This window comes from Triturus cristatus, chromosome 1_2 (assembly GCF_964204655.1).
Source record: "Triturus cristatus chromosome 1_2, aTriCri1.1, whole genome shotgun sequence".
Lineage (NCBI taxonomy): Eukaryota > Metazoa > Chordata > Amphibia > Caudata > Salamandridae > Triturus > Triturus cristatus.
The window spans coordinates 88283692-88309839 of NC_140580.1; the positions used below are offsets into that span (position 1 = coordinate 88283692).

Here is a 26148-nt window from a genome sequence, read left to right on the forward strand (position 1 = left end):
TCCAAGGAGAGATAATACCCGGTATGAATAGGCTACACAAAATTATTAGGACAAATATATTTGCCATGTGAACACATATACAAAATATACAATAAGCAGCAACACTGTAGTGAGGACCCGCATATCAGAATTACTGCTGCAGGTGGGTAGGACTGTGCTGTCTACAACCTGTTTGTGGCAATCATGTTGAGTGCCAATCAAAATATGGCCGCCCAGTACTGGATATTTGGAGTATTTGGCTTTTGTGGTCAGTTGTTTTTGCCTTTAAATGTGTGCATCTGCTTGCTTGGCTCAGTTTTAGGATGTGCTTTTGAGCTCATACTGCATGTGTCCACTATTGGAGACCTTCAGTAATGACTGCAGAACTTGGCCAACAATGGTAGTCTTGTGTGCAGAGCTACGGGGATATCATGGGTGGGATATCACAAACCATGAACATGCCCCCATCACGCTGCAGGCCTCTGTGTCATTGGTCTGCTTTTGAGCCCTTCCTTCTCAAATAAAGGCCATTTTGTATGTCCCTTGTTGCCATGCACATTCTATTACTGGAGGCAATGAGCTGAGTGTACGTTGTAGGGACAAAGCGGTAATCACAAATCCCAGGTTCAAATCCTCAATATTTCATATTTTCAAAAATGACAAAATTCTAAATGTATTTTTCTTCCCTCCGGTTCCTTTTTTCACACGTTGGTGGCCATAGAGCCAAGCTGGTAACTGTTCCTAAAACTCTTTTAATCTGCAACGCATGTTATTAGAGATGCTAGGAAATATGAGTATATTACAAGCATGAAAAAAATCCTGCATTTGCTACAGTTTGAAGCATGTTTCGAGTCAAAACGGGATGCATTTTATATCATCTTATGTTGCAGCAGCCCTTTATTTTCATGCAACTTACCATCTTGGAGGAAAAAGAGCTTGGGCAATGCCTTACAAAACTTTCTCTCGCCTGGACAGCCCTTTTGTCAAGCAAGTAGTGCAATTGGTCTCTCATTTGCAAGAGTTTAAACTATTGGCATTGTAACTGACAATGCCTTTTATTTATGTGTTCAGATAACCTGCAAAGTACATGTTTACGCACTGCTTGCAGGTTTTCAAAACACATAAATAAAAGGCACTGTTATTTACAATGCCAATAGCTCAAACTCTCGTAAATGCGAGACCTATTGCATCGTAAATGCTTGTTTTGGAAGTTTCTTGTTTTTTTTACCTCGTTTGTAAACTGAAGCCTTAACTTGGTACCCTTTACTTTTGGCCCTCATTCTAACCCTAGACAGGTAGTTACATGGGCCCTTTTACACCTGTGCCGGGGAGACAGAAAGAGAGCGCTGTGCCCTACTGCTGCTGAGTGTGTCACAGAGGAAAAGACAGCAGAGAAACAGTTTGAAGGAGGGTTAGTAACAGGAGAGACAGTGAGAAAGACATGATGAAGGAATTGAAGGAGAGGGAGACAGAGGGAGGGCGATGTGTGCCGGGTGGTAATGGAGATGAGAGGTGGGATAAGGGAGAGAGGAGGGGAGTAAAGAAATGCAGGGTGTGCAAGACAGGAAGGATGAGGAGGACAAAGAGAAAGGATGAGTGAGACATTTGGGCAACAGAAAGAGATATGGGAAGGGGAGACATCATTTGGGAGGGAGGGAAGATAAGGAGGCAGGGAGGTTAAGAGAAATGTGAGAAAAGGTGATGGAGAAACAGAGAAGAGAAGAGCGAGGATGGTAGAGTGGGAGGGGTCGAGGAAGACATGAGGACCATAGAGAGGGGAGGTGAGGGAGACATACCTCAGGGAGATGGTGGGGAAGAGATCGGCTTGCCAAACGAAACTATGAGTCGATTGAGGAAATTACCAAAGTTCATATATACATACTAAAAAACCTTAAGGAGGTTATTCAAAATGTGGCCTTTGGTCAACAACTGATGACCCCTTTGGCAAAGGAAGATTAAGCCGGCGTCCCAGTAGTGCTATGTGGGGCGGCAGCCATTGTCGAAGCGGGTGTTCTGGTTTTTTGTGCTCACAGTCTGTTAAGTTGGCAATGGCGACCACTTGTTTGTATTTGCAACATGCCATGTGCGCTCTCACTTTAAGGCGTGAGTGCTGTGTGGGACGGCATCTATTCTTAAAGTGAAAGCGAGTATGGCGCACTGCAAATACAAACATGCGGACGCCATTGCCAAAGCCGGTTTCCCATGGTTTTGCACTCCTCTTGTTTTGGCGGCTGCTTGTTTGTATTTGCAGCGCGCCATGCGCACTTTCACTTTCGAAATAGCTGCCACTTCACACAGCACTTGTGGAACGTGAGTGCTGTGTGGAGCAGCAGCTATTGTTAAAGTGAAAGCACACATGGCGCGCTGCAAATAAAAATAATCGGCCGCTATTGCCGAAGCCTTTGCTCCACGAGCCGCATCTAAAAAAAGCAGCAGCCATTATTACAGTGAAAGTGCGCGAGGCGCACTACAATAACAAAACAAGAAGGGCACCATTGCTATGCGCTCTGTTGTGCTTGCGTCAGCAAGACCCAAATAAAGTAAATAGTGCTTCCTACCGGCTAATGAAAGCTAGGATGTAAGGACACATGTTAGAGTGGCTGGCCTTATAGGCGGTAACAACAGAGGAGAGGGAGGTACTAAGGAGGGACTACTAAGCATATTCACAAATCAAAAGCAACCCTTTAGAAAATACAGGAAGAGGAGCCAATTGAAAAGATAGGTGGAAAACGGGCAGAGCTTCAAGTCCATACGTGAATACAGCATGTCTCGAAGAGACAGCGCAATCGCGGCCTAGGCAAGACCTAACAAGCATGCACCTCAATTCAGGCTTTTTTGATTGCTACTTCTTGTGTTTAGGAACGGGCTGCAGTTGTGCTGGGAACCATTTTTGGTGGTTGACGGCACACCAGCAGCCAGTTCACCAAAGAGTGCAGATTAAGAAGTGTATAAACGAAATACAAGGCAGCAGGGTGTTTTTAAGGTTTAGGGTGGGTAACGATATTTGAGAGGTAAGGTTGTTTTTAGGGTTTAGGGTGGGTGAGTTTAGGTGTTGGGGCCGATAAGGTAATATATATACATTTGAATTATTCTTTACTGTAGAATATTAATACTTGATATGTCTACCGTTGTCTGTACAGTGCACTGCCACCCTCATAGGACCTAGTTGTGCTTTAACAAATAAAACATATACATCTACTTTAGGTATGAGAACGACAGCTCCCATAGTGGACACCGACCAAACCATGCTCATTTCCCCTACCCGCCACCCACATCCGGCTCACCCATCAGGACATGGAACCTGTGAATCTTGCCAATGACTGTAGAGACTTAACTTTTTTGGCCGATGCCCAGTGGAGCTACTTTGTTAGCTATAGAGGAGATGAGCTGTTGACTTCCTCTTCAGCTGTCACCCACCCAGCCGGACATTGGGCAGACTTTCCTTGATCTCTCTGCTTCATCGCCCTCCCGTTACCCTTTTACACTACCCCCTTACCCTTCTACACGCCACAAACCAACTGATGTAACTTGTAACTGATGTATCTTCTGTAACAATGTGAAACGAATAGTTTCTTACCTGTTGGTGTAGTTTTGCAGCTTGAAGATCTTTCTGGATTCACTACGCTGCGCATTATTCCGCGATCTGGTGGTTGGGTCCGGATTCGTAGTCTTTCTTTTGTTTTTTGTTGTTTTTTGTAGCCCAGGTGGGCGTCGACGTCCCACCATTTGGTGTACTTCTCGTGACGTCGGCGTGCTTCCTGTGGAAGTCCCACCTTTGGGGCGCCATCTTCGGGTTCTTTTTTCCCTTCCTCTCTCTTTTTTTTTTTTAACCCTAGGCGTTAAGTAACTTCCTTATATATATCCTTTCAGTTTTATCTTGTTATGTCAGTCTTTGTCCTTCCACCCTTTTTTCTCCTGCCTCATCTTCCTGGCGGAGGTGGGTGGGTTCGCTAGTGAATCCAGAAAGATCTTTAAGCTGCAAAACTACACCGACAGGTAAGAAACTATTCGTTTTGCATGGTGAATCTTTCTGGATTCACTATGCTGTGCATAGATTTTGTAGCGGTTTGTTATCTCTGTGGCGGCTGGGTGGAAGATGAGCGTTGGTCGTTGAATATATGTTGAAGCACCTTCTGTCCTACTTGTGCTTCCTTGTTCATCTGTATATCCACGCAGTAGTGCTTGGTGAACGTGTGCACCGAAGCCCATGTTGCCGCCAGGCATATGTCTTGAATGGGTTTATTTGCCAGAAAGGCAATTGTTGCTCCCTTCTTCCTTGTGGAGTGGGCCCGTGGCCCCTCGGATAGTTCTTGCCCCACCTGTTCGTGGCAGAATTGTATTGTTAGTGCAATCCATCGTGCGATGGTGCTTTTTGTCACTGGTCTACCCAGGAAGCTCGTTGCGAAGGACACAAAAAACTGTTTGGTTTTCCTGTGTTCTTTTGTCCTCTCGATGTAGTGCATCACCGCCCTTCTAGCATCTAGAGTGTGCAGTGCCCTTTCTGCGCTTGTTGCTGGGTTCTGAAAGAAACCTGGTATTTGAATTGTTTGATTTAAATGGAATGCTGACACCACCTTTGGCATGAAGTGTGGGTCCGTTCTCATGACGACTCTGTCCTTGTGTATCTGGATGTAGGGCTCTTGCAGCGTTAGCGCTTGCAGCTCGCTTACTCTGAACAGTGAGGTTATTGCCACCAGAAAGGCTGTCTTCATTGTCAGCATTTGGAGGGAGGCCTTGTGAATGGGCTCAAAGGGCGCCTTCATAAGTTCCGTCAGGACTATGTTGAGGTTCCATGCTGGAGGCAGCATCCTCTTTGGTGGCGCTATTCTTTTTGTCCCTTCCAGGAATCTCTTTACTACCCGTGACGTAAAGAAGCTTCCTCCTGTCTCACCTCGTGTATAAGCTACGATCGCCGCTAGGTGGACCCTCAGCGACGATGAGCAAAGTTTCGCCTTTAGAAGGTGTGTGAGGTATCTAAGCACTGTTGATTCCTTTGTCATTTTATCTTGCAGTTTATTTTTGCTGCACCACATTGTGAACCTTTTCCACTTTTCCCCATAACATTCTATTGATCTCTCACTCGTGGGATGCCGAGGTCTGCCTGCTGAGCCAATCGGCTTCCACATTGTCTTTCCCTGGTAGGTGTATCGCCAGCAGGTCTATTTTGAGTGGGATGGCCCATCTCCAAATCTCTTGTGCCAGAGATGAAAGGGGGAACGATTGTGTTCCTCCCTGCTTGTTGATGTAGAACATTGTGGTAGTATTGTCCGTCTGTATCAACACTTTTTGGTTGTATAGCTGCTTCTGGAAGGCCTTCAGGGCTAGCAGTACGGTCTTCAATTCCAGGTAGTTGATGTGTCTGACCGCATCTGCTGGAGTTCACAGACCCCTCACTCTGAGCTTGTTCATGTGCGCTCCCCATCCTATCTGGGATGCGTCTGTGGTAATGTCACAGTTGGGCTTGGTGGTGTCAAGGGCTTTCCTATATTTATGTTCTCCCTGTTCCACCATGCTATCTCCTCTTGCACTGCATGCGTAACAACCACTAGATCCTCCCAACTTCCGTTCGCTTGTGACCATTGTTGTTGCAGCCATTCCTGGAACGGTCTCATGTGAAGCCGTACATTGGGGACTAGGTGAATGCATGACGCCATCATGCCCATGATCTTGCTCGCTGTTCTCACTGCCAGAGCTCGCCCCTTCTGGTAGAGACGCGTCTCCTTCAGCAGGGCTATTGTTCTCCTGTCGCTGGGCATGACCGTTTTGTCTAAGGTGTTGATCTGCGCTCCCAGGAAGATCTTCACCTGTTCTGGTTCCATTGATGACTTCCCCCAGGGTATCAAGAACCCCAGGTTTGTTAGTGTTCTTGTCACCCGCTCTGCGTGCTCCTCGCACTTGTCGCGAGTACTTGCTGTTATTAGCCAGTCGTCTAGGTAAGGATACACATGAATCCCTTCCCTCCTTAGGTACGCTGCTACTGCTGCAAGGCATTTTGTGAAAACCCTTGGTGCGGACTTTAGACCGAATGCCAGGGTTGTGAATTGGTAATGATCCTGGTTGATGTTGAACCTTAACAGGTTTTTGTGGCGCCTGTTCATCGGGATGTGCAGGTAGGCATCTTTGAGATCCACAGTGGACATGAAGTCTCCGCCTTGTATTTGAGGTAGCACTTCTTGTAGCGATGTCATTTTGAATTTTTGCGTCTTTATGACTTTGTTTAGGAATCGTAGATCCAGGATGGGTCTTAGTGTTTCGTCCACCTTTGGGACCAGGAAGTAGTTTGAGTACACTCCCTTGTTCCTTTCTCTGCATGGCACTGGTTCTATGGCCTCCTTTTGGAGTAGTTGTAGCGCCTCTTCCTTGAGTTGAGCAAGCTCTTGACCAGAGCGTTGTCTTCTCTTTGGTTTCCTGTTTGGAGGTCTTTTCTCCAACTCTATGCAGTATCCGTACTGTATGACGTTGAGTATCCATTTGTCTGAGGTTATTTTTGCCATTGTTGAAGGTAAAGTCCCAGTCTTCTGCCTACTGGTGTTGCATGCTCGTAGGCGTTTGGTTTGTGTACCCCCCTTACTGTGCTTACTTTGTGCCTCACCCTTCGGGGTATACTGGGGTGAGCATCTTCTTCCGTGCGCAGTCACTTTGATGAGGGTTGGTCTCCCCCTCTTCTTCTCTGGCCACGTCAGTTTCCCCTCCCGCGAAAGGACTGGCCTCGAGGCTGGTACTGCCAGTTTTGTTTCCGCTGTCCCTGCTGGCCGTGACTTTCACCTTGCTGTCCTTGCTGGAATGTCTGGTGTGACGTTCCCGGCTGGTTTCCTCCCCTTCCGTAGGGTCTCCGAGCTGGGCTGCCTCTTCTCATCCCTCTGAACTGCAGGGCCCCCATGGACCTTGCCGTCTCATTTTCTTTCTTCAGTTTGGTGAGTTTTTCGTCCACCGGAGCACCGAACAGCGTCTCACCGTTAAAAGGGGTGTTCAGTATGTTGTTCTGGACCTCTTGCTTGAATCCTGAAATTCTGAGCCAGGCCTGCCTCCTTTCAGTGATTCCTATAGCCATCAGTCTGCTCGATGTCTCTTCCCCGTCCAATGCTGTTTTGATGCATGAGTTTGCAATATTCTTCCCTTCCTCCACCAGATGGGAAGCTCTCTGCTGGTATTGCTCGGGGAGATGTTTGATTAGTTCTCCCATCTCGTCCCAGTGCTGGTGCCTGTTCAATAGGGCATTGGAGTTCGCCATGCGCCAGTGCATTGCCGCATTTCTCTCAACCTTTCTCCCGGTGTGGTCCATCCTTCTGCTCTCCTTGTCGGGAGGCGGCCCTGAGGTTGCCGGTACATTGGCCCTTTTCCTGGCCGTGGACGCAATGATGGAGTCAGCTGTGACTGATCCTTTGATATATGGCGGGTCCTGTGAGGAGTGCTTGTATTTCTTCTCTGTTCTGGGAGTGATGGATCTGCAGGTTCCTGGGTCCTTGAACGCCTCCTTCCCTTCATTATGCTTTGGAGCATGGGGAGGAACTGGCTCCTAGTCTGGATGGGGAGCAGTGTTTCGAGTAGAAAATCCGCCTTCGGCTTCTCCTCGTCCAATTTCACGCCAAAAGCTGCTGCAGCGCTCTTGACGACCATGTTGTACGCCCCAATGTCGTTTGGCGGCGAAGGCTTCGAAGGATAGGTCTCCACGGGCTCTTCGGGATTTTCGCATCGATGTCCTGCCATTCCAGCTCATGTGTCGTCGACGGCGCCGAGCCATAGATCGACTGCTGCTCCTCTTACTCATCTTCTCCCTCATAGTAGGGGTCGTCTTCTTCTTCTTCAGGATCTCTCGACTGCTCTTCGGCGTCGAACTCTTCCTGTTCCTCGATCTCGACGACATCAGTCGACTGTTTCGTTGGGATTTTGGATTTTTCATTTTTTCATCGAACTCCTTCTTCCTCTGAAGGATGCTCTCCATCTCCGCCTTGAGCCTTCTCTTTTTCTTCTCCATTTCAGAGGCATGTTCGGCGTCGAGCGCTGGTCTTTTCGACGGAGCTTGCGTCGATGCGGCCTTGTCCTTTGTCGCCGAACGCCCCACCTCGTGGGCCTGCTTCGACGAACTCTGTTTCTCGGCGGCCTTCGGCACCTGGGAGTCCTTCTCGAAGGATCCGCTGGGCCTTTCGTTTTTGGATCCACTCGCGGTCGTCGAAATTTTCTGCGCCGGTGTTCCTTTCGAGGACTTTGACTCTGTTTTACGAGAGTCACTCTCAGATTTTCGGGGCCCTTTCGGGGGTTTCGTACTCGACGTGTCTCCTACCTTGTCAGACGTTTTCTTATCGGTCTCTGCGACCGTGAAGACATCAGGTTCCTCGGCGATGTTGTCTTCATCGTCGGTGGAGAGGCCCAGTTCGTACAGCGACGGGGCCTTACTCTTGCCTTCCATGTTGAAGTTGGCTTTCCTCTGCCTTTCTCTCACCCGGAGTGTCTTCGGCGTGAAGACGGAACAGGCGTTGCAGTCCTTGCTCTCGTGGTCGATCGGCAGGCAAAGGTTGCAGACCGGATGTTGGTCCTTCTGCGCGTATTTGTGGTGGCAGTTACGGCAGAATTTAAAGGGTGTCTTGTCCATTGCGCTCAGAGTCTCTGAGTGTGCATTTTCCGATGGGCGTCGAAGACTTCGAGGATCTTCTCCTTCTATCAATTCTCCTTCGATTAAACTCGTGTATTTTTCTTCTTCCTTCGTTGAAAACTCTGGAGCTTCTCGATGAGGATCCAGACCTAACGGCGGAAAAAAGAATCTGAAGATGGGGCCACAACGGTGGGACTTCCGCAGGAAGCACGCCGACGTCACGAGAGGTACACCAAAAAAGTAAAAAATAGAAGGACTACGAATCCAGACCCAACCACCATATCGCGGAATAATGCACAGCATAGTGAATCCAGAAAGATTCACGCTGCAAAACTTGTAATCTATGTTACTTTCCTCATGTAAAGCGCTCCGATACCTTCAGGTCTAGCCAGCGCTTTATAAAACTCAAGTAAGTAAGTAAGGTGAAACAAATGGAAATAAAACAAATGCCACAGTCTTTGACACAGACATTCATGTGCATTATTCACTAAACAGATCTATGAAAGGATTTAGCCGTCATTACCCAATGCATTACATTACAAAAGTATATAATATTCAGTACCACCACAGCTGGCGTTTAGGACTCCTTGCTGAACACAATCACACCACCTTAACTCCGGCAAAGCAGAAACTCAGAACCATAATGGGCACCCTGTCACTTTGAGTGGTTTACAGGACCATACACATGGTAGAAACATGCCGCAGAGACACTGATAATATAACATACTCCCTGCTCCCACAGAAACACGGAAAACTGACAATTTTTAAGGTGTTTCATCCACAGAGTCCATCTGGGCCTAGTGAGTATGGAGCTTCAGTATATCACCAGGCATGTCCAAACACTTAAGCCAGTGTTTACTCCAGTGGTTAATTTGTAAAAACAAATAAGGGCCGGAGCTCTCGTCCAGAGGCAGCATGCACCAGCCCATTTCTCTGGTTAGCTCCACCTAAAACAGAACCAACTACTAATCATGAATGGGGAGAGGATGAAGTGTAATGGCCAGAGCTGCAGATTTCGAAGCTGGGGAACCGGGAACGAGTCTCAGCGTCAGATTAACATTCTGGGCAAATCACTTAATTTCCTGTGCCTACAAAAATGAGTGTGTCCTTAACTGGTTCTCATGAAAAGTGCCCCAATTGCATCTAGTTTGCACTATAAGTGCCGGTGTTGATGATTAAGTGCTGGTGCTGAGCACCGGAAACCACTGGTTCAAATTGAGCACTGGTTGACTCCCATCAAAAGCCATGTTTTAAAGACAATGGTAGCATTGGTTTTGTTTCGAGGACCTCGTTGCAATCCATAACGTTTTCAATGTTGAAAAAGAGCTCCTATAAACATTTTATACGGTACATGGGGTGCCTTTAAAGAGTAGTGCAGAATCCTTGAGCAAGCCTCCTTCCAGCAGCTAGTGATCTGTAAATGCATTGTGCAAAGAGTGTTCGCTGGTTTAGACCTTCAGAGATCTCCAAAAGGCATTTCACGCCACAGACTGGAGTCCTTCTGTGGAAGAGATCTCTCATTGGCAACATTATGCAGCCACCACAACAACAGTGCAGCATGCCAGAGCAGATCCATTGACAGACTGACTGTTGAGTGTGAGGTGCGAGTGCTCTCCATCTCCTGTAATTTCATCTTTATGCAAATGAATTCAATTAAAATTGAGTAGGATGTAGTGGATATGGAAAGAGGGAAAGGAGGAAACTTTTAGAAAATAAAGGTAAGAAAATAAGGAGAGAGTTAGATGTTGCAGAAAGAGAGGTGTGGGGATGAAGAGTGGTGACATTCTCAATATTTTCAGAACTCTTGCCTCTGCCTCTCATTAAGTTACAAGGCCACCGGTTAGCCTTGCTTGACGGCCACATCTCAAAAAGGCCTGTTTGGCACAGCCCCTCCACATGAATAGGCAATGTTGGCAACAACTGCAACAACTCATTTTAACTTACCAGGGTTTCCTTTCCGTTCAGCAGCGAAAGGGAAAGACAGACAGTAGCAGTTAGCGAGAAAAAGTAGCAGCAGTTAACGACGATGATAACAGAAGACAGTGGAGGTTTATGTAGCCTTGAGATGCAAAATGCTCAGCAATTAACAAAATTTCAAGTTCTGTGATGTAGACCACTGTAATATCGAACATGGATGAAGAGAAATCAGAGTAACATGAGAGAAGTGAATGAACATAGACCATCGAAGGATGGATGTGGACAGTTGTGTTGGAGAAGGCAGGACACTGTATATGCAACACAAAGTGAAAAAGCCACATAATACAATATAGTGACTAATTTGGACCACAGATTAATTCCTTAATGCGCCTCTCATTAGTATCATGCTAATATTAGAAAGTTTTTGGGAACTTGTATCAATTTTTTCTGGATACTTATACTATGCATATCAGAGCCTTGGAAACTAACTCGGAGGACTTCCATAATTTAAGGGTGGCTTGGACTGTCTGGAAAGAAACAAAAGAACAGGAGCTCTAACACAACTATAAGGACCATACGAGGGGATCATTATAATCTTCACATCGGTCAAGATAACTCATAAAAGTTCAAAGGCCTAGCAGACACGGCCAAATACCAAGGAAGGTGAACTTATGGCCAAAGACTGACCAAAGGAATTGAGTGAATTTACTCAAGTTAGAAGAACCCTACTCTGTTAATTTAAGAAGACATTCCCAACTTTTGTATATTGCTCACCAACATTATTATAGATAAAAGCAACTGATGGGCAATCCGGAATCTATGTGGAAACTATCTTTACCCTGGTTAAGTGGTACACATATTTAAATTTCAACAATGAGTCCAAGATTACCGCATAAAAAAAGGTAGTTGTCAGCCTCAAGCTCATGCAGACAAATTTAGTTAGTACGCTGCTAAGTCTAACCTAAAACATGAGCTCACCACAGCTGCACAAAAAAAAAATCTTCTCCTATATGCTTTTTCTCGTTTTTACCACTCCTACTCTCTTGCCTACTATCTGGCAGTGAATCCCACAATTTATCATTTTTTAATGAATTCAATTTTGAATCTGCTTTATAAAGTACATGAACATACTATGAAGTAAATAGTCACCCATTGCAACATGCCAACTCCAGTTGAGACAGGTTCTGCACTGAGGCACTTTATGTTAGTCTGTTTTAGCACGTATTCAAGGTACATGTCGAGTTGTTTTTCTCATCGTGACCAAGGTAGCTGCGACTACCGAAACGCGTTGATGTAACTCTTCAGCCATAAATAAATCAGCATTTCAAAAATCCACATTCCACCCTCTCTGAGGGTGGGCTCACGTTATAAATCCGGAGAACTCCCAAAAGGGCAACATGGAGCCCTCACAAGGCAGATTAAACTTCATTTTAAAGTAGACGCATTTCAACATTTCGCCTTTCTCAATACTTGCTAATAATTGAAAGTTATATGTTCTCAGATCATATAATTACTATAATGCAGTCCGATTGGTGAATTAATTGCAGACCAGCGAGAGAGGACTGCTGCCGTTTTGATGTAAATACACTGTCTCTGGCAGCCATATTAATGTGGTCAACTTTACACAATATCACATAACACCCTCGCTTTCCTCATTCATGGTAAATATCGGCTTTGATGGTAAGTATACAATGCTTCTGTCCATAGATCTCAAAACTGTCAGGGTGCTTCTTGTCTTATTACCACATATTTTGTTCTTTTCACGCAGCTCTCTCAGCTCATCCTTACTGTTTTACTTTCAAGATGGTTATTAAATCAAATAATGCCTCTCGGTGCTGCCGCAATATAAAAGTTTTAGGGCACATACCCGTAGGAGTCGGTCGAATGGCCGTGAATCTCACAATTTGAATAATTGCCAATATCTTATATAAGATTCATTATGGGAACATCTGGAAGAAGGTGATCTACTTTAACACACAAAACATATATCAGGTTAAAGTAATCAGATGTTTATTTCCTAGAAAAGTATTCTCTACAAACAGGTTACAGCTGATTTATGTGCAATTCGAGTTTAAAAGTAAAGTATAGAATGCTGTAACCCATGGCAAGATAATTTGTAACCGCATTAAAAATGTTCCTGGGCATACATATTATGCTCTTCATTCATTTATAAACCACAGAAAGATCCACAGATTTAACTATAACTTGGCACTTGCACGACAACACTGGTAGTCGGAGAAGAATATTTTGCGAAAATTGAGCCAGCGTTTTCCCACCTTTCAGAAGGACAACAGGGAATGTTTGGATCTAATTGGAGTCAGCAGCATGCTCCAGAGCTTTGACTTAAAAACAGAAATCCTCCTATTTCCTCTAACCTAACCATCAATTTGGGGGATAGCGGACACTAAAATAATGCTGCTGTTGACCTCTTGAGGAGTGGTACCGCAAGAGTTTTTCTGCAACACAGAATAGCCCAAGGCCATTAAACTGTTAGCAAACAGAAGTCAACCACAGGCAGAACACGGATAGGTCTCCTAAGGGTGTAGACTGGGTCTCTTCCTTCTGTCTGCTGCATTCTGGATTGTTGTTAGCAGCTGAACCAAGAATATGAAAATGTCCCCAGTCATATGTAAAATTGGTGGTAAGATGGGTTGAAACGCTACCAATAGAATGACTGCTCTTAATTTTTAGCAAACAGTCCTCTTTTTACCTTTTGTGTGATTAGTATGAAATTGTTCATGCCACTCAATTGAAGAAGGCTGTATACAGATCGAATAAAAGCAAAAAAATAGTACAAAAAAGATTCAGAAAGACGGAAAAGCCCACGTAAGTTAATGGTACAGTCTACATTGTAGACTCTGAAAAGTATCTGACTGAATTGGTGGATGACAAACTAGTGCCGAGCTGCTCACGCGATTCAGCAGCTTAAAAGCAGTTTTAATGTCTTTTAAAGGAGTTGTCGCAAATAGAGATACATAAATTATAATGTTTAAAATGATATTGACAGCACTGTTATCCAAATTATGTTGAACAGAATTGAAACTGCATAGGCAAACTTGGGGAAATTTTAAACGTGTGATCAATTATAATAAATAGTCCGGTGCAACAAATGGGGAATAACTCAATATGGCCAATGTCCAAATTGGAAGCAGAGTGGCATGTCTCTATATGGTTATCGTGACCTCATGAAGCTCTAATGACTGGGGATGTATGCAGAGAAAAAAATCCTACAACAGACACTCACCTATCATCTGTGCAATCGTTTTCTCATATTCCGCAACTATTTTCCTAGAAAAGAAGTGCAAAAATAAACTGTAAATTGCAAGAATAAAGTATGCGAAGGAGAACCACAGTAAACAAATACTTTCTTCATACACGACCAAAGAAAGAACTAAGCCCTCAGCAGGTCAAAAGAAGACTCCCAATGATCACACATGTAGCCAACGAAATCACTGGGGATTTAACAGGAGCCCAGAAAGCATACATTGTGAGATGACACAGAGACCAGATCACTACACACAAGGAGCGGAGGGGATTGTTCCGGGGTCAAGGAAACATAGTGGTCCACATATTACAACACTTATGACATCAGGAGGGATTCAGGAGCTTACACAGAGAGCAGTGGGGTTAACAAAGAGAGGCTAGGGGATCACACAGGAACCCCACGTGATTATCAAGGAGGCTTCCTTTGTAGATGCGCAAGAGATCACACAACAAGCTCACCATGAGTCGGGGGCCCAGAAATCTATCCTGGAGCACAGGAGATCTAAAGGAGAGAATCTTCAACCACACACCATAGGCTCCTGCAGTCTCACATACACAAAACGAACACTTGCATTAACTACTACACTTAACATCCACATCGGCAGCCTCCATGGACGCAACACAGCCATGCCCACAGTTCATACTCTTAAAGCCACTCCACCCGCACTCACCCTTGAATTTGATAATGTCCACAATTTAAACTAATGCAGCTTTGGCATTCTTGCACCCAGTTGGCGCTTTAACATGCAGCCATCTCTTAGTAACCTGTTTTTCACATTGCACCTCAGGCATTTTTAAGGGCTGAATGTGAGCTTTTAATTAACACCTGGTACTGCAATCCCTTTACACCCAATTCAAACTCCTGCAGCCACCACCATATCAATAATATTCCTACCTGAAGCTCCTTCATGGCCCACCCACATACTACACACTGATAAGCCTGAAACCTATGCTCTTATCCACTCTTGCAGTTCCCCTACAAAAGTGCTGCCCTCACCACTCACCTCATTTCTACCACTTCCCGTCGGCTCTTCTCGTACTTCTCCTTCCACTCGCACACTTCCTGCTCTTTTTGTTCGATCTGAAGGAACAAGTGGAGGATGTAAATGGTAAGTATGGAGGCCTTATGCTCAGACTGGTCCAGCTTGAATACTGGCATGCCCTCTGACCATCCTGCACCAGTGTCACTTGCCTCAAATTTGGGTAACATATTAACTATCTAATTTCCTTCTTCATCGCCTTCACAGCTGGCTGGCACATGCATACATCACTTCTGTTTGATTCTCCTATTTGCCTCAATTTTGTTTCCTTATGTTGGAAAAGCATACTCTCTACCCCAGGGGTCTCCAACCTTTTTAGTAATAGGAGCTACTTATGTTCAATAAAAACTATACCTAGCTACTAATATTATTAGTGTTGTAATAGAGACCGTATCAGACTAGATTACATTACTGGTCACTATAGGCAGTGATCTCCACAGTGCATCACGCGGGGTTGCCAGCTGTAGTGTAAAAAAAGGCATTGTCATTTTAGAATGCCTCTACATGGCGAATACATAACAGCCAGAGTGGCCATGCCTCTGGTACCAAGTTCATAATATTAATAATAAGACCCCCAGTGTCACTTGATTTATCACTGAAATATCAGCTGTAAATATATTTTGGAATTTATGAGGTCTGAAAATTAACACATTTTTGTCTCAACTTCACACTATTGAATTTCAGTCAACATATATTAATTCAACCAAACAAATTTAGTAGGGTGGACTGCACACAGGAGAGCTACTTACATGTAGGTGGAGAGCTATCAGTAGCTCATGAGCTACTCGTTGGAGAAGCCTCCTCTACCCTCATATCAATTCCCCGTTTGATCAGTGCATGACGCTTTCACTGACCATGCCTTCTCAAGATTCCTTAAGTGTCTATAGTGTGCTCTTTACCAGGAAGTCCATCTGAAATAGCTTTTATGGGTTAGTAATGGTATTAATGATGGGAATATCTCCTTAATACATGTTATTTTCATTTTTCCAATGGTCATAACAATGAGGTCTTGCCCATCTGAGTGGAGGGCTGCATGGATGGAGCATGTCATTTCAGTGTTTGCACGGTTGACCATTCGTTGGCGGTCACCCTCTTTATCGACCTGACATTTCTAAATATCACGCTGCAAATAATTGCTATTCTCTGCTACTGTTTACTCTCCTTCCTATAGTTGTATGAACGATGTATGAGGGCAGTTCACACTGTAACTCCCATGATCGTGCGAGAGGCATGCAGTGGAGAGACCATGGCACATTCAGCATGCTTTCAGGAAACAAACTAGTTTCTTCAGCCATTGTAAACCTTATCAGAGGAAGCCAACACGCCTTCTTGAAATCTTCAAGTAAGGTTTTTTAAAAGTATAATGTCTAGGCTAACACATACTTGTTTCTAGCTTGCACTACCAAATAAGGCCCCTTTGCAGGTTTGTACTATAGGATCTGTTGACATGTGTGTTTCCTATGTGTGCGTTTTTCGAACATCTTTGTGAACAGTAGTACCATTAATAAAAATAAAAAACATACTTTGTACATAAGGGAGTAACTTTAAACCCATATCAAGCATTTCTAAAGCTTGCAGATGGAACAAGGACATGATGTGTGCATGGGCAGTATCTGTACATCCAGATCGCCTCTGGGTTAGTGTGGCTCAGGGAGGGATTTAGTCACTCAGCCTTTCCCGGGCGTGTAGCTTATTAAGAGCTGCTGTGCTTTTAGTCCAGCACACTGATCTCAAGAGCTTATCCTCTGAAGGCGGAGTGATCAGGGTGTAGTCAAGGCCACTGAATGAAGATGGAAGCTGGTAGAGGCGCTGCTGCTGCGCACAGTCGCTAACAGACTCCAGTAAACCTTAGTACCCTTTCTCTACTTGTTTTAGCCAGTGCTTTTCAGAAACGAAAAGAAAAGGCTACAATAAATAAAGCCGATTGGAGTATTGTGAGTAAGCTGTCAGCAGCAGCAGTGCGTCTGCTTACTATCACGATTTTCACGGTGTAAAAATGAAGCAGTCAAGCCATAGTTTCTATAATGTTGATGAATTCTTTTGTTTTTTTTCTTTTCTTGTTTTTTAAGGTCAACGTAAGCCTCCCTGCTATGGTGCACAACAACAGCGCAAAGTTTTCTTACACACAACACAGGTACATAATTTGCAAAAGCAGTGCAACTTTCCCTAAGACAAAACAAGGCGTCCAGAAAGTGCAGTAGTACGGTACCATGGGGTATGAGTGGCCTGCTGTGTCGTAATTGGGTATGTCCTTTACTACCAAGCATTGGCCCATTTTTGAATTTTACCCCACTTTTTCAAAATATGCTCTGGGAGAACACTGTGCATACCTCCTGAGGAATGTAGATCACTCGAAGCTGTGGTGCAAGTGGTCACCGCCCAGCGGAGGAAGTGGACGGCTTGAGTGGTAAAAGTGAGCGGAGGCATAGCAAGAAGAATTTTTAAACAAGTTAAGGAACCAAAGGCAGCTAACAAAGCCAAATTCTTACCAATCGGGGCATGAATTGGTGAAAAGAAACAAACGGGTGCCACTTTTGTGGCAAAGCAACATTTTTCAACTTGAATTGTGGCTTCAGAAATATGTCTGCTGTGGTTGCATTGCCTGGTGTAATCGCGATTCGTGGGATGCTTGCCTTTCTCGGTGTGGCAGCAATTCCTGGCATGAGAGATTACCTCTTTTCTGGCCTCCAGCAGTGCTGAATCCAGCCCTTTTGGAGGGTAGGGATGGTGCTGCATGTCCTCAGCTTCCAGGGGGGTGGATCTGGAGTAGGGGCTGCTCCTGGAGAGAGGCCCTTCTTCAGACGTTACAGTATCCTGCTGCTGGCAGAATAAAAAAAAAGACAGGAGAATATTAATGCTGCTCAGAAGTGTCACCTCAAGGTGAGATAGGCAGTTAGAACACAGCACAGCACGCTCTAGGTTAAAGAACTGAACACTGCATTGCAGGCATTACCTCATCTAGGTGGGTTTCAGGGTTTTCACCCTGCACTGTGGACACAGCGATCTGAGGAGCAGTTGGAGCAATACACAGTCCAATCAACAGTGAGTTCAGGACAGTTTGAGCATTCTATTCTTGAACAAGGACACAGCAACCCTGGGACGGGTAAGGCGTTCCACATGGGAACAGCGACACTGGGTTTCACTAAAGCATTTCCCTAACCACGGCAGACGGAGCTTCCTCTGGTGAAGTTAGAGCATTTGCTACTTCACCCAGGACAACGATCGCAGAGTGGGGTAAGAGCTTTCCACTCTCAGCCCTGGGAAGGGGGCATTTGGTGAGACTGGTGCATTCTCCAGTACCCCAAATTGGTACCCCAGGTGTGGTCTAAGCATTCCACGCTTTTTGATGAATCTGCAAAAATGAGGCTTTTTAAAATTCCTTACTCTACACTGAACACAGCGTCCTCAGGTGGGGTCAAGACATTTCATGCTCCTAACCAAAGATATCTATGTTCGGAATGGCTCCAACATCCCACTCTTCATCATATACACAGTGACCTAATGTGGAGGTACAGCAACACCACAGAACAATGAGATCAGAGCATTCCATGATCCACAGCAGCAGAGGAGCTTCAGATATAGTTAGGGCATTCCACACAATGCATGGACACTGCATCCTCAGATGAGTTTTGAATGTTTAAAGTGCCACAGACGAGGAATCATCAGATGGGGTTAAGACATTCCCCAGTTCTAACCAAACAGAGCCATCTCAGATAGAGCTACAAGATTCCACACACTGTTGTGGGCCTCGCAACTTCAAATGTCATATCATACCACAGACACAGTGAGTCTCTGAAATGATTAGAAAGTCACATCTCACCGTTGTGCAGCAAATTCAGATGGGGCTAATGTATTTCACCTTTTACCTGAACACTGCTACATCAGGTGAAGTTGACAGTTCTCCTCAGATCCTGCGGCTTCAGGTGAGAATATGCAGTGCTCGGCTCTTAACTTGCTGTCAGCCTATCTCCTTGTCTTGAAACATTCTACACTTTACACCAAATAGTATAACTGTAACATTCCAATTAAGCATTTCATATGCTCTGTCAAGCATAGCAATTTAAGTATTTTCTTTTCTGAGAACAGTATCTGTCTGATGCCAAAAGACAGTGATTGTAAATGAGGAATTCTCATCATCCAGACTGTAGGAATGCCACGTGATACTTGTGAATATTAATCAGTAGTCTGGCATGTAATTTCCAGTGCCCACAGAGCTTGTAATAATGTGTGTCTGCACCAGATAAGAGGGAAAATGAAACAGACTAGAGAAGATTGATACCTGTTAGTACAGCATGCTACGCAGCGCAAAGTGCATTTCGCTTGCGAAGTAATGCTCACATCTTTTGTGAGGAGGCTGGGAGAACAATTCAGGAGACAAAAATGCAAGTCACGGCTCTTATGTAGGTTGCACTCATTTGTATGACAAGTACTTAAGGATGATGTGCAATACTTCATGTTAGTGGACTTGATGGGGCACAACATGTAAGTTAAATTGTGCTTGAAAACAAGATATTTTATTTAGTTAAGAAATAGTGGCGACAATTTATTTTGTGTTCATTTTTTTTTAAAAAGAATCTTCTTATTAAAACATCAGCAGTGTTAATGAGCAACCTTACCACATTACATTTTTGACAGTACATACAGAGCAGCATATTGTACATTCTTGAAAAATATTGTCTTATCGGACTGAACTGGAACCCAGGAGAGCTGTCACCAGAACTATCATGTTCTCGCACCCCATCCCCGTTGATATATCCTGACTTCCTTTAGATACCCCCATATAACTCCCACTGGTTCCATACATTTTCCCATTTCTTCGGGCAGCCTCGACTCTCAAATATTATTTTCTCCGCAGCGCAGCACCAGACCATGTCCATTTTTCTACGCGTATTTTGTGTTCATTTTAATACTGATTTTCCTTAGGCAGTTGAGATAAGTAATTTCAACATGTCAGCGTAAGCTAAAATTGTTGTCTGTCTGAGTGCAAAAGGACAGCGGATTTATTGTGGACTGTTCTTGTAACTGAGACCATAGAGTTACTTTAGCCTCCAGTATAAAATCTGTATTGATATGATTGATATGGCAGACAATGACGCCTGGTGTGCCAGAGAACCTAATGTAAACTACATTAAGACTGCAGATAGCTGCAGACTTGGTCTACGATGCCAAATAAATGAATTACAGCTAACTCGCTCATGATTGGTGGATTTTGTTTGTGTAGAAATCCGGAGCCTGAACTGGGTGTGCTAGACTAGGACATACTTAACACTGTGCTGAAAACCCTACCTTGGCTAAATGAACTTTTTCTTTGTTTTAGATATCCTGCTGAGACCACTGCATATTCTCTCAGTCAGCCTATTAGCTGTATTGCTCGGTCCAACACCACATCTTTGCTACATGTTTGGGTCCAGATTAGGGTGTGATTTAAACTGCGCTCGAAGAGCATGTTTTGGTTACCTCAGGTCCCCTCCCGCCAGCGATCACCCCTGATACGTATGATCATGGCTGGGTCTGGAGTAAGATTATAGGATGTGTACATATAGCTGTTTCACCTACACGATAAAATGTTATCTTTTCCTTTGCAAGAACTCGTCTGTGCAGCAGACTTATTTATCCTGCTGCTGGGGCTCGGTTATAACGTAATGGTGAGACCGGTCAATGGATGCATTCTATTCTATCCTTTTTTGTCTTTTCTGAGCTACTTCACAAAGGAAATAGCAAAATGTAAATCAGTCTTGATTATACTCAAAAAAGAAAGTCCAGCCACAACTGCTAGGTCACAGTCCCTCAGAGGCCTAGCAGTTTGAGCTGCACTATTCCATTTGGGGCTTGTCCAAGATTAATTTACTTAAGGTGGGTACCTTTCAGTAACGATACAGCTAGTATTTCTGCCCCAGTTTAAATCCTGTTAACATCTCACCTTGAGGTTTTTCACCACCCCATTCCAAAATAATGTAGAGAGGAAGGATAACTTGTACAGTTGGAGCACATGATTACTGAAGCTCTTTCTGACCTCTTTTCCCTATCGCAGATTTAGCTCCAATTTATCAGGCAAAATCTGCACTAGGTTTAACGTTGAATATGCAGTCATTCCACAAAACCCAGAATCAACAATGTCTCTACCAGATAGCCGTATCTCCAAAGAACATGTAATGCTATAATTACATACCAGTAATTTCATTGCTCTGAGTTTATTCTTCTTTACCATCTTAAGCGTATGAGGTCACCTACTCCCAAAGACGCCTATCTACTTGTCTCTCATTAGTTTTGATTTAAAAAGGAGAACCCACCCCTCCCTTATAAAGGAGCTGGCCACCAATAATTCTTCTTGTTTATAACAAGCTATATCAAAAAAGACCTGGCCTGCAGAATATCCTTCCGAATGGGAGGCTTGGCAGGAACCAATAATTGTAATGAGGAAGAATTAACACAGAGTAACGGAATTACGGGTACGTAAATTACCTCCTCATTATCTTCCTTGTTACAGTCCTAAACACAAGAGAAATTCTAAAACTATGAGGGTAATCTGTGACACCTACCAGCCTCCACACCATAACAAATCATGCCAGATATTTCATAAATACAACTGTGAAAAGTTTAATTCAGTATCCCCCACCCCAGACTTCTAGTCCAGTGCTACTGAAAGAACTTTGGAACAACAATCACCACAATCCAAACCCCCAACAATAGATTCTGTAAAGTCTAACCAAACTATGCTCAAGAAGATGCCCCGGGTAGACTCAACCTGTATTCCCCAAGTACAGGGACATCCTTTCTCACCATAAACCAAAGCAATAGAAGACATAACCATCAACTCAGGGAAGGAACTAAAAGCTTTAACTCTTCTTGAAAGACCTGAAATCCATAAACAGACTCGACCCACCTGAAAGAAGAAACTGTATTGACATAAATTAGAACTGCTCTTCTGAGGTTAAAGGGATGGACAGAAGTCTGATCAGATATAAGTCTGCAACCAGCTGCAGCAAGATCACCTCTTGACCTTCATGAAAGGAAGAATTCACTTTAGACCTAAAGTTAGGACCAATACTAAGTATTAACCTATCAGGAAAAATAGTCAAATAAGGGGATCCACAAGACAGAGACCTTAACTCTCCAACCTATGGACAGAGGTGATGGCAACCAAAAAGAAAAACCTTCTCATCAAATTCTGAAGTTTAACCAATTTCAGAAATTCAAAGGGGAGTCCTTATAACAACTCCAGGTCTAGTTGCAATTTCCTGTCTGAAACCACTTCTCTAACTGGAGGTCTAAAATGGCAATACTCTTCTGGAGCCTGAAGACATAAGAGTTAAAGGATTTTACTCCTCCGGCATTTTTCGTAAAGTCATAATGGCTGCCCACTGAAGGTTTTTAGTGGAAGAAGATTGGGCAAGTCAAAATCATCCTGAACAAAAGAAAGTACATTCACTCCTTCACAAAATACGGGTTCAAGATTATTGGGGATACACCACTCCCTAAATGATTCCCAATGATGCACATAGGAATAAAAGGTAGACCCCTTTCTAGAACCTTGGTTTCTTGATACACCGCTTTTCTGTAAATCTAACCTTTCACCTTCCAGGCCAACAATCTGAGTTTGGTCAGGGATATCATATTTAGTAAGTGATTTAGACTAGGGAGAGGAGAAATCAGAAGAATCACTCTTGATCCCTCCCAATCTGATGAAGAAGAGGGAACCAAGACAAGCAGGCCAAAATGGAGAAAAGCATAAAGAAGACCTGGGTAGATGGGCAAGAAAGAGAATCTATTGCACAGGCCTCTTTCGCCCTATGCTGGGAGATGAACCTCTGGCATATCGCCACGAATGGATCTGCTACCGGACAACACCAACTCCTGGATATTCTCCTGAAGCTCACCGGATGTAGACCAAGAACCTAAGATGAAGAAAACACTATGCTGAGTCTGTCCACCATCATATTCTCCTTGCCTCTGTTAAAAACTGCTGTAAGAGATACGTTTTTCACTACCCAACTGAAGATCAGCTCTACTGTTTGTCAAGACCTCAGCATGAGCCCCCCACCCCCATCAGTTCGGATAAGTTCTTGTTGTTAATTTGTCTCTTCTGATCAGCACTGGAAGGAAGGCCTTATCATCTAAGTGGACCATTAACCCTGAATCTCCTGGTTGTCCAAAGTTTCTTCCCAACAATACCCACTTGCATTCATTGGGACTACTTTGGGTTGGAGAAAACTCAAAGCTGTCCCGGCTCCTAGAGTTAAAATGGTCGAGCCTCCAGTTCAGTTCATGAACTACTCTCTGCGACATTGGGAGAAGAGTGTCCAAGTTCATTGTTCAATAGGTGGTGAACAAATAATCCTAGATGAAATCCGGCCCAAGGAAAGATGAACAGTGTTGCTGCTGATTCTCCCTGAACCTGCAGCCGTCTTCTTACCTTTGACCTTTTTTGGCTCTGCAACGATGAGGTCTGAGCCTAAATCTTCAGTTTCCTTGCTTCTACAAAGAGAACCATTCCCACATCTGCCAAACCTTGCTCTGATTAATTCCCTTTCCTGAGATGCAACCAGATTTAATTTTTTTCCAGTTTATAAGAAACCCATGATTTTGCAATACAGTGATCACCTTCTGAAGATGATTTGCTATCTGCTGACTCCAGAAAGAATGAATAATCCAATCGTCCAAATACGTATGCATTGTTATTCCCTGGTTGTGTAGCAGAGTCAGTAATGGTGCCAACACCTTTGTGAACACCATCTGCACTGACTTCAGACCAAATACAACATAGAATCGAAAAATAATAAGTGATAATTGGAAACTGCAGGAACTTTTGCTGCTCTTGATTAATCGGAATGTGGAGAAATGCATCCTACAAATACAACTTCACCATAAATTTCTCTTGGAGAGCCTAAAGAATAATCCGCTAAAGGCAGTCCATTTTGAAATTCATTTTGGAGATTCATTTGTTGACTAATTTCAGGCCTAGTACTGGCAAGTTTCCCCTCTGAGGACTTCTCCCCAGAAAAAGGACAGAGTAGATTCCCAGCCCCAAATCTGGTTTTGGAACATGAAGAAGAGGCTTTTTTTTAAGTAGTTCTTATACTCCATCCCAAAGGGCAGGTGCTTTTAAACATGCTCACTGGTACCGACAAAGGGATGAAAGCCTGCTCTGGAGGATTTTAACAAAAGACTGTACTGTAACCGTGTTTGATGCACCCAAACATCTGTTACATCCTGAACATAGATGTTTAAATACTCTTGGATACAGCCACATTCCAGGGATGCTGGATTTAAAGTTTCTTGATAGTCATGAGCGCTGACTTTCCTGATTAGAAGTATGCTTGTTGGAGATCACCTTTTAGTAATCCTGCTTAGGTTGCAACTGCATTCTTCTCTTTGACAGCCTATGAGCATCTGGGAAGAAGAGGAATTGGACTTTCCTTGTACAAAAAAAGCATGCTTTCGGTCTTTAAAAGGCTTTAGTGACCATGGAATCAATCTGCTCACCGAAAAGCTTTACTCCTAAAAAATAAATTTGATGAAAGCAGACTTCTCTGAATTGTTTGCCTTCCAATCCCTGAACCCTATTTGCCTTCTGGCAAGAATGGAACAACCAGCCACTATTGCTGAAACCCGAAGACCATACCAGGACACATTTGAAAGAAATCTAGGTTCAAGCTCTATGTTCACCTGCATGTCGGAGCAGTCCTCTACTTCAATTTTATTCTTTTTCATTACGTTTTTGAGTCATACTTGTAAAAAAATAAAAAACCTTAAGGAAAAACCTTTGAGCTATCACAATGGTATTTGACTTACACAAGGTATGTCCAAGTTGAGCTCTGGGTATGTTAGGTATTGCTTGACTGCATTAAAGCAAAACGGAACGGAGGCAAACAGAAGCAGTTCCACAAAACTTGTGACATAGACCTTTCTTGCAATGCGTCAGCAATGCGCCCTTTAGTGGGATCAATGTTGTGAATTTATTGAAACAGAATCCTTTATAGGAACTGATGTCTGTGTTATAATCCGTACAGTTTGTCTTAGAAGGAACGGTTTTTAGTTTGTATCTTTGATATGACACCCCATCGAGGAATAATATTTTTGCTGTTATCAGCATGCCTCCAGGAGTGTCTTATAAGTCATTCTAACCAGCGAATCTCAGTGGAAGCAGCGACTATCATATCATCATCATCATGCTGCTCCTGGGAGAGAACAATGCCTGTGATTTCATCAGCATGGCATATTAAGGTGTACTTACATTTTTCTTAACTAGAAACCTTGAAGGATCCTTCAAAGTTGCTAAAATGTTAGGCCAGATGTACTTTTACAGACCTACAGGAGACCTATAGAAAGACGAAGGAGACACGATCTATAAATGCTGTCTACAGTTAGGGCAATATACACAGCGTTGTACATTGTACACAACCTTTTCACACCTAGGAATGCCAATGCGGTTGGAGTTTGTAAAGTATGTGGAAGCTCCAAGGGCAGCAGTGCCTTTCAACGGAAGTAAATAGGGAAACACATCAGCATAAACCAGTGCAAAGGCAGAGACAAACAAACATGGCATCACTCGCAGGCTCAGGCACTATACCTGCACATCAGATGAGGTATGAACAGACAGAGAGATGTGCCTAGCTAACTTCAAAGCCTCTATCCTCATTGCAGCAAACTCTAACTCCTCCTGTTAGGGTTCATGGAAGAAAGAGGTAAGAAAAGTAAAGGTTTAAAGATGGAAGACCTTCCCTGGAAAAGAAGAACAAGACAATCACAAGGATAATAAATTAGTTCATTATGCTGAAATTCCCCCACAAAGGAGGAGACAGCATGTACCCTTTTAGTGACCCTCTATGGCTGACTGGGTAAAGGGCCATGCTATCCTCTGGAAATGTTTACTAGATGAAAACGCGAGGTTTTCTCGGCAAGGCAGTGTCTCTAAAAGCTGTTAGAGCTGGAGCAAAGTCAGAACCAGACTCTTGTCTGAACTGTCATGTCGGAGAAAAAAACAAAATGGTGGATACAGGCTTGACGTCTTCAGGCCTGTAAACTCCCTTTTGCCCCATCATCCCCCCCCCCCGTATAAAAAAAAAGAATTTAACAGAATAAAAAAAAGGTTGACATGTGAGACATGAAAACAATACACAAAATATGTGAAAAAGAGTATTAAGTGGGGAGGGGATGTCCCAGAATACAGACAAGAGAGCAATTACAGTATAAGAATGGGTTAGGTACTATGGAATACATGTATAAGAAGAGAGTAACTATTGGGTGTGGGCATAGGAAGCTAGGTTGGCAAGGGAAGCTAGGCAAGGAAAGCCACACAAGTCTACATGCATACATATGGAGAAACTAAAGAAAAGATCTTTTTAATAGTCAATTTCC

General features: G+C 43.8%; 1 protein-coding gene across 8 annotated transcripts in view; it reads right to left on the reverse strand.

Moving 5' to 3' along the window:
* TACC2 (transforming acidic coiled-coil containing protein 2) overlaps positions 1–26148 on the reverse strand; it is a 392567-nt gene that overhangs the window by 14802 nt on the left and 351617 nt on the right. For 4 of the 8 annotated variants that reach the window (XM_085602592.1, XM_085602584.1, XM_085602576.1 and 1 more), the window contains 4 exons: positions 25361–25450; positions 17464–17610; positions 14755–14831; positions 13731–13774 (listed from right to left, as the gene is read on the reverse strand). In XM_085602592.1, coding sequence (XP_085458718.1) covers positions 13731–13774; positions 14755–14831; positions 17464–17610; positions 25361–25450 — 358 coding nt within the window. The remainder of the gene's footprint in view (positions 1–13730; positions 13775–14754; positions 14832–17463; positions 17611–25360; positions 25451–26148) is intronic. The other 4 variants (XM_085602565.1, XM_085602609.1, XM_085602599.1 and 1 more) reach the window with 4 other exon arrangements.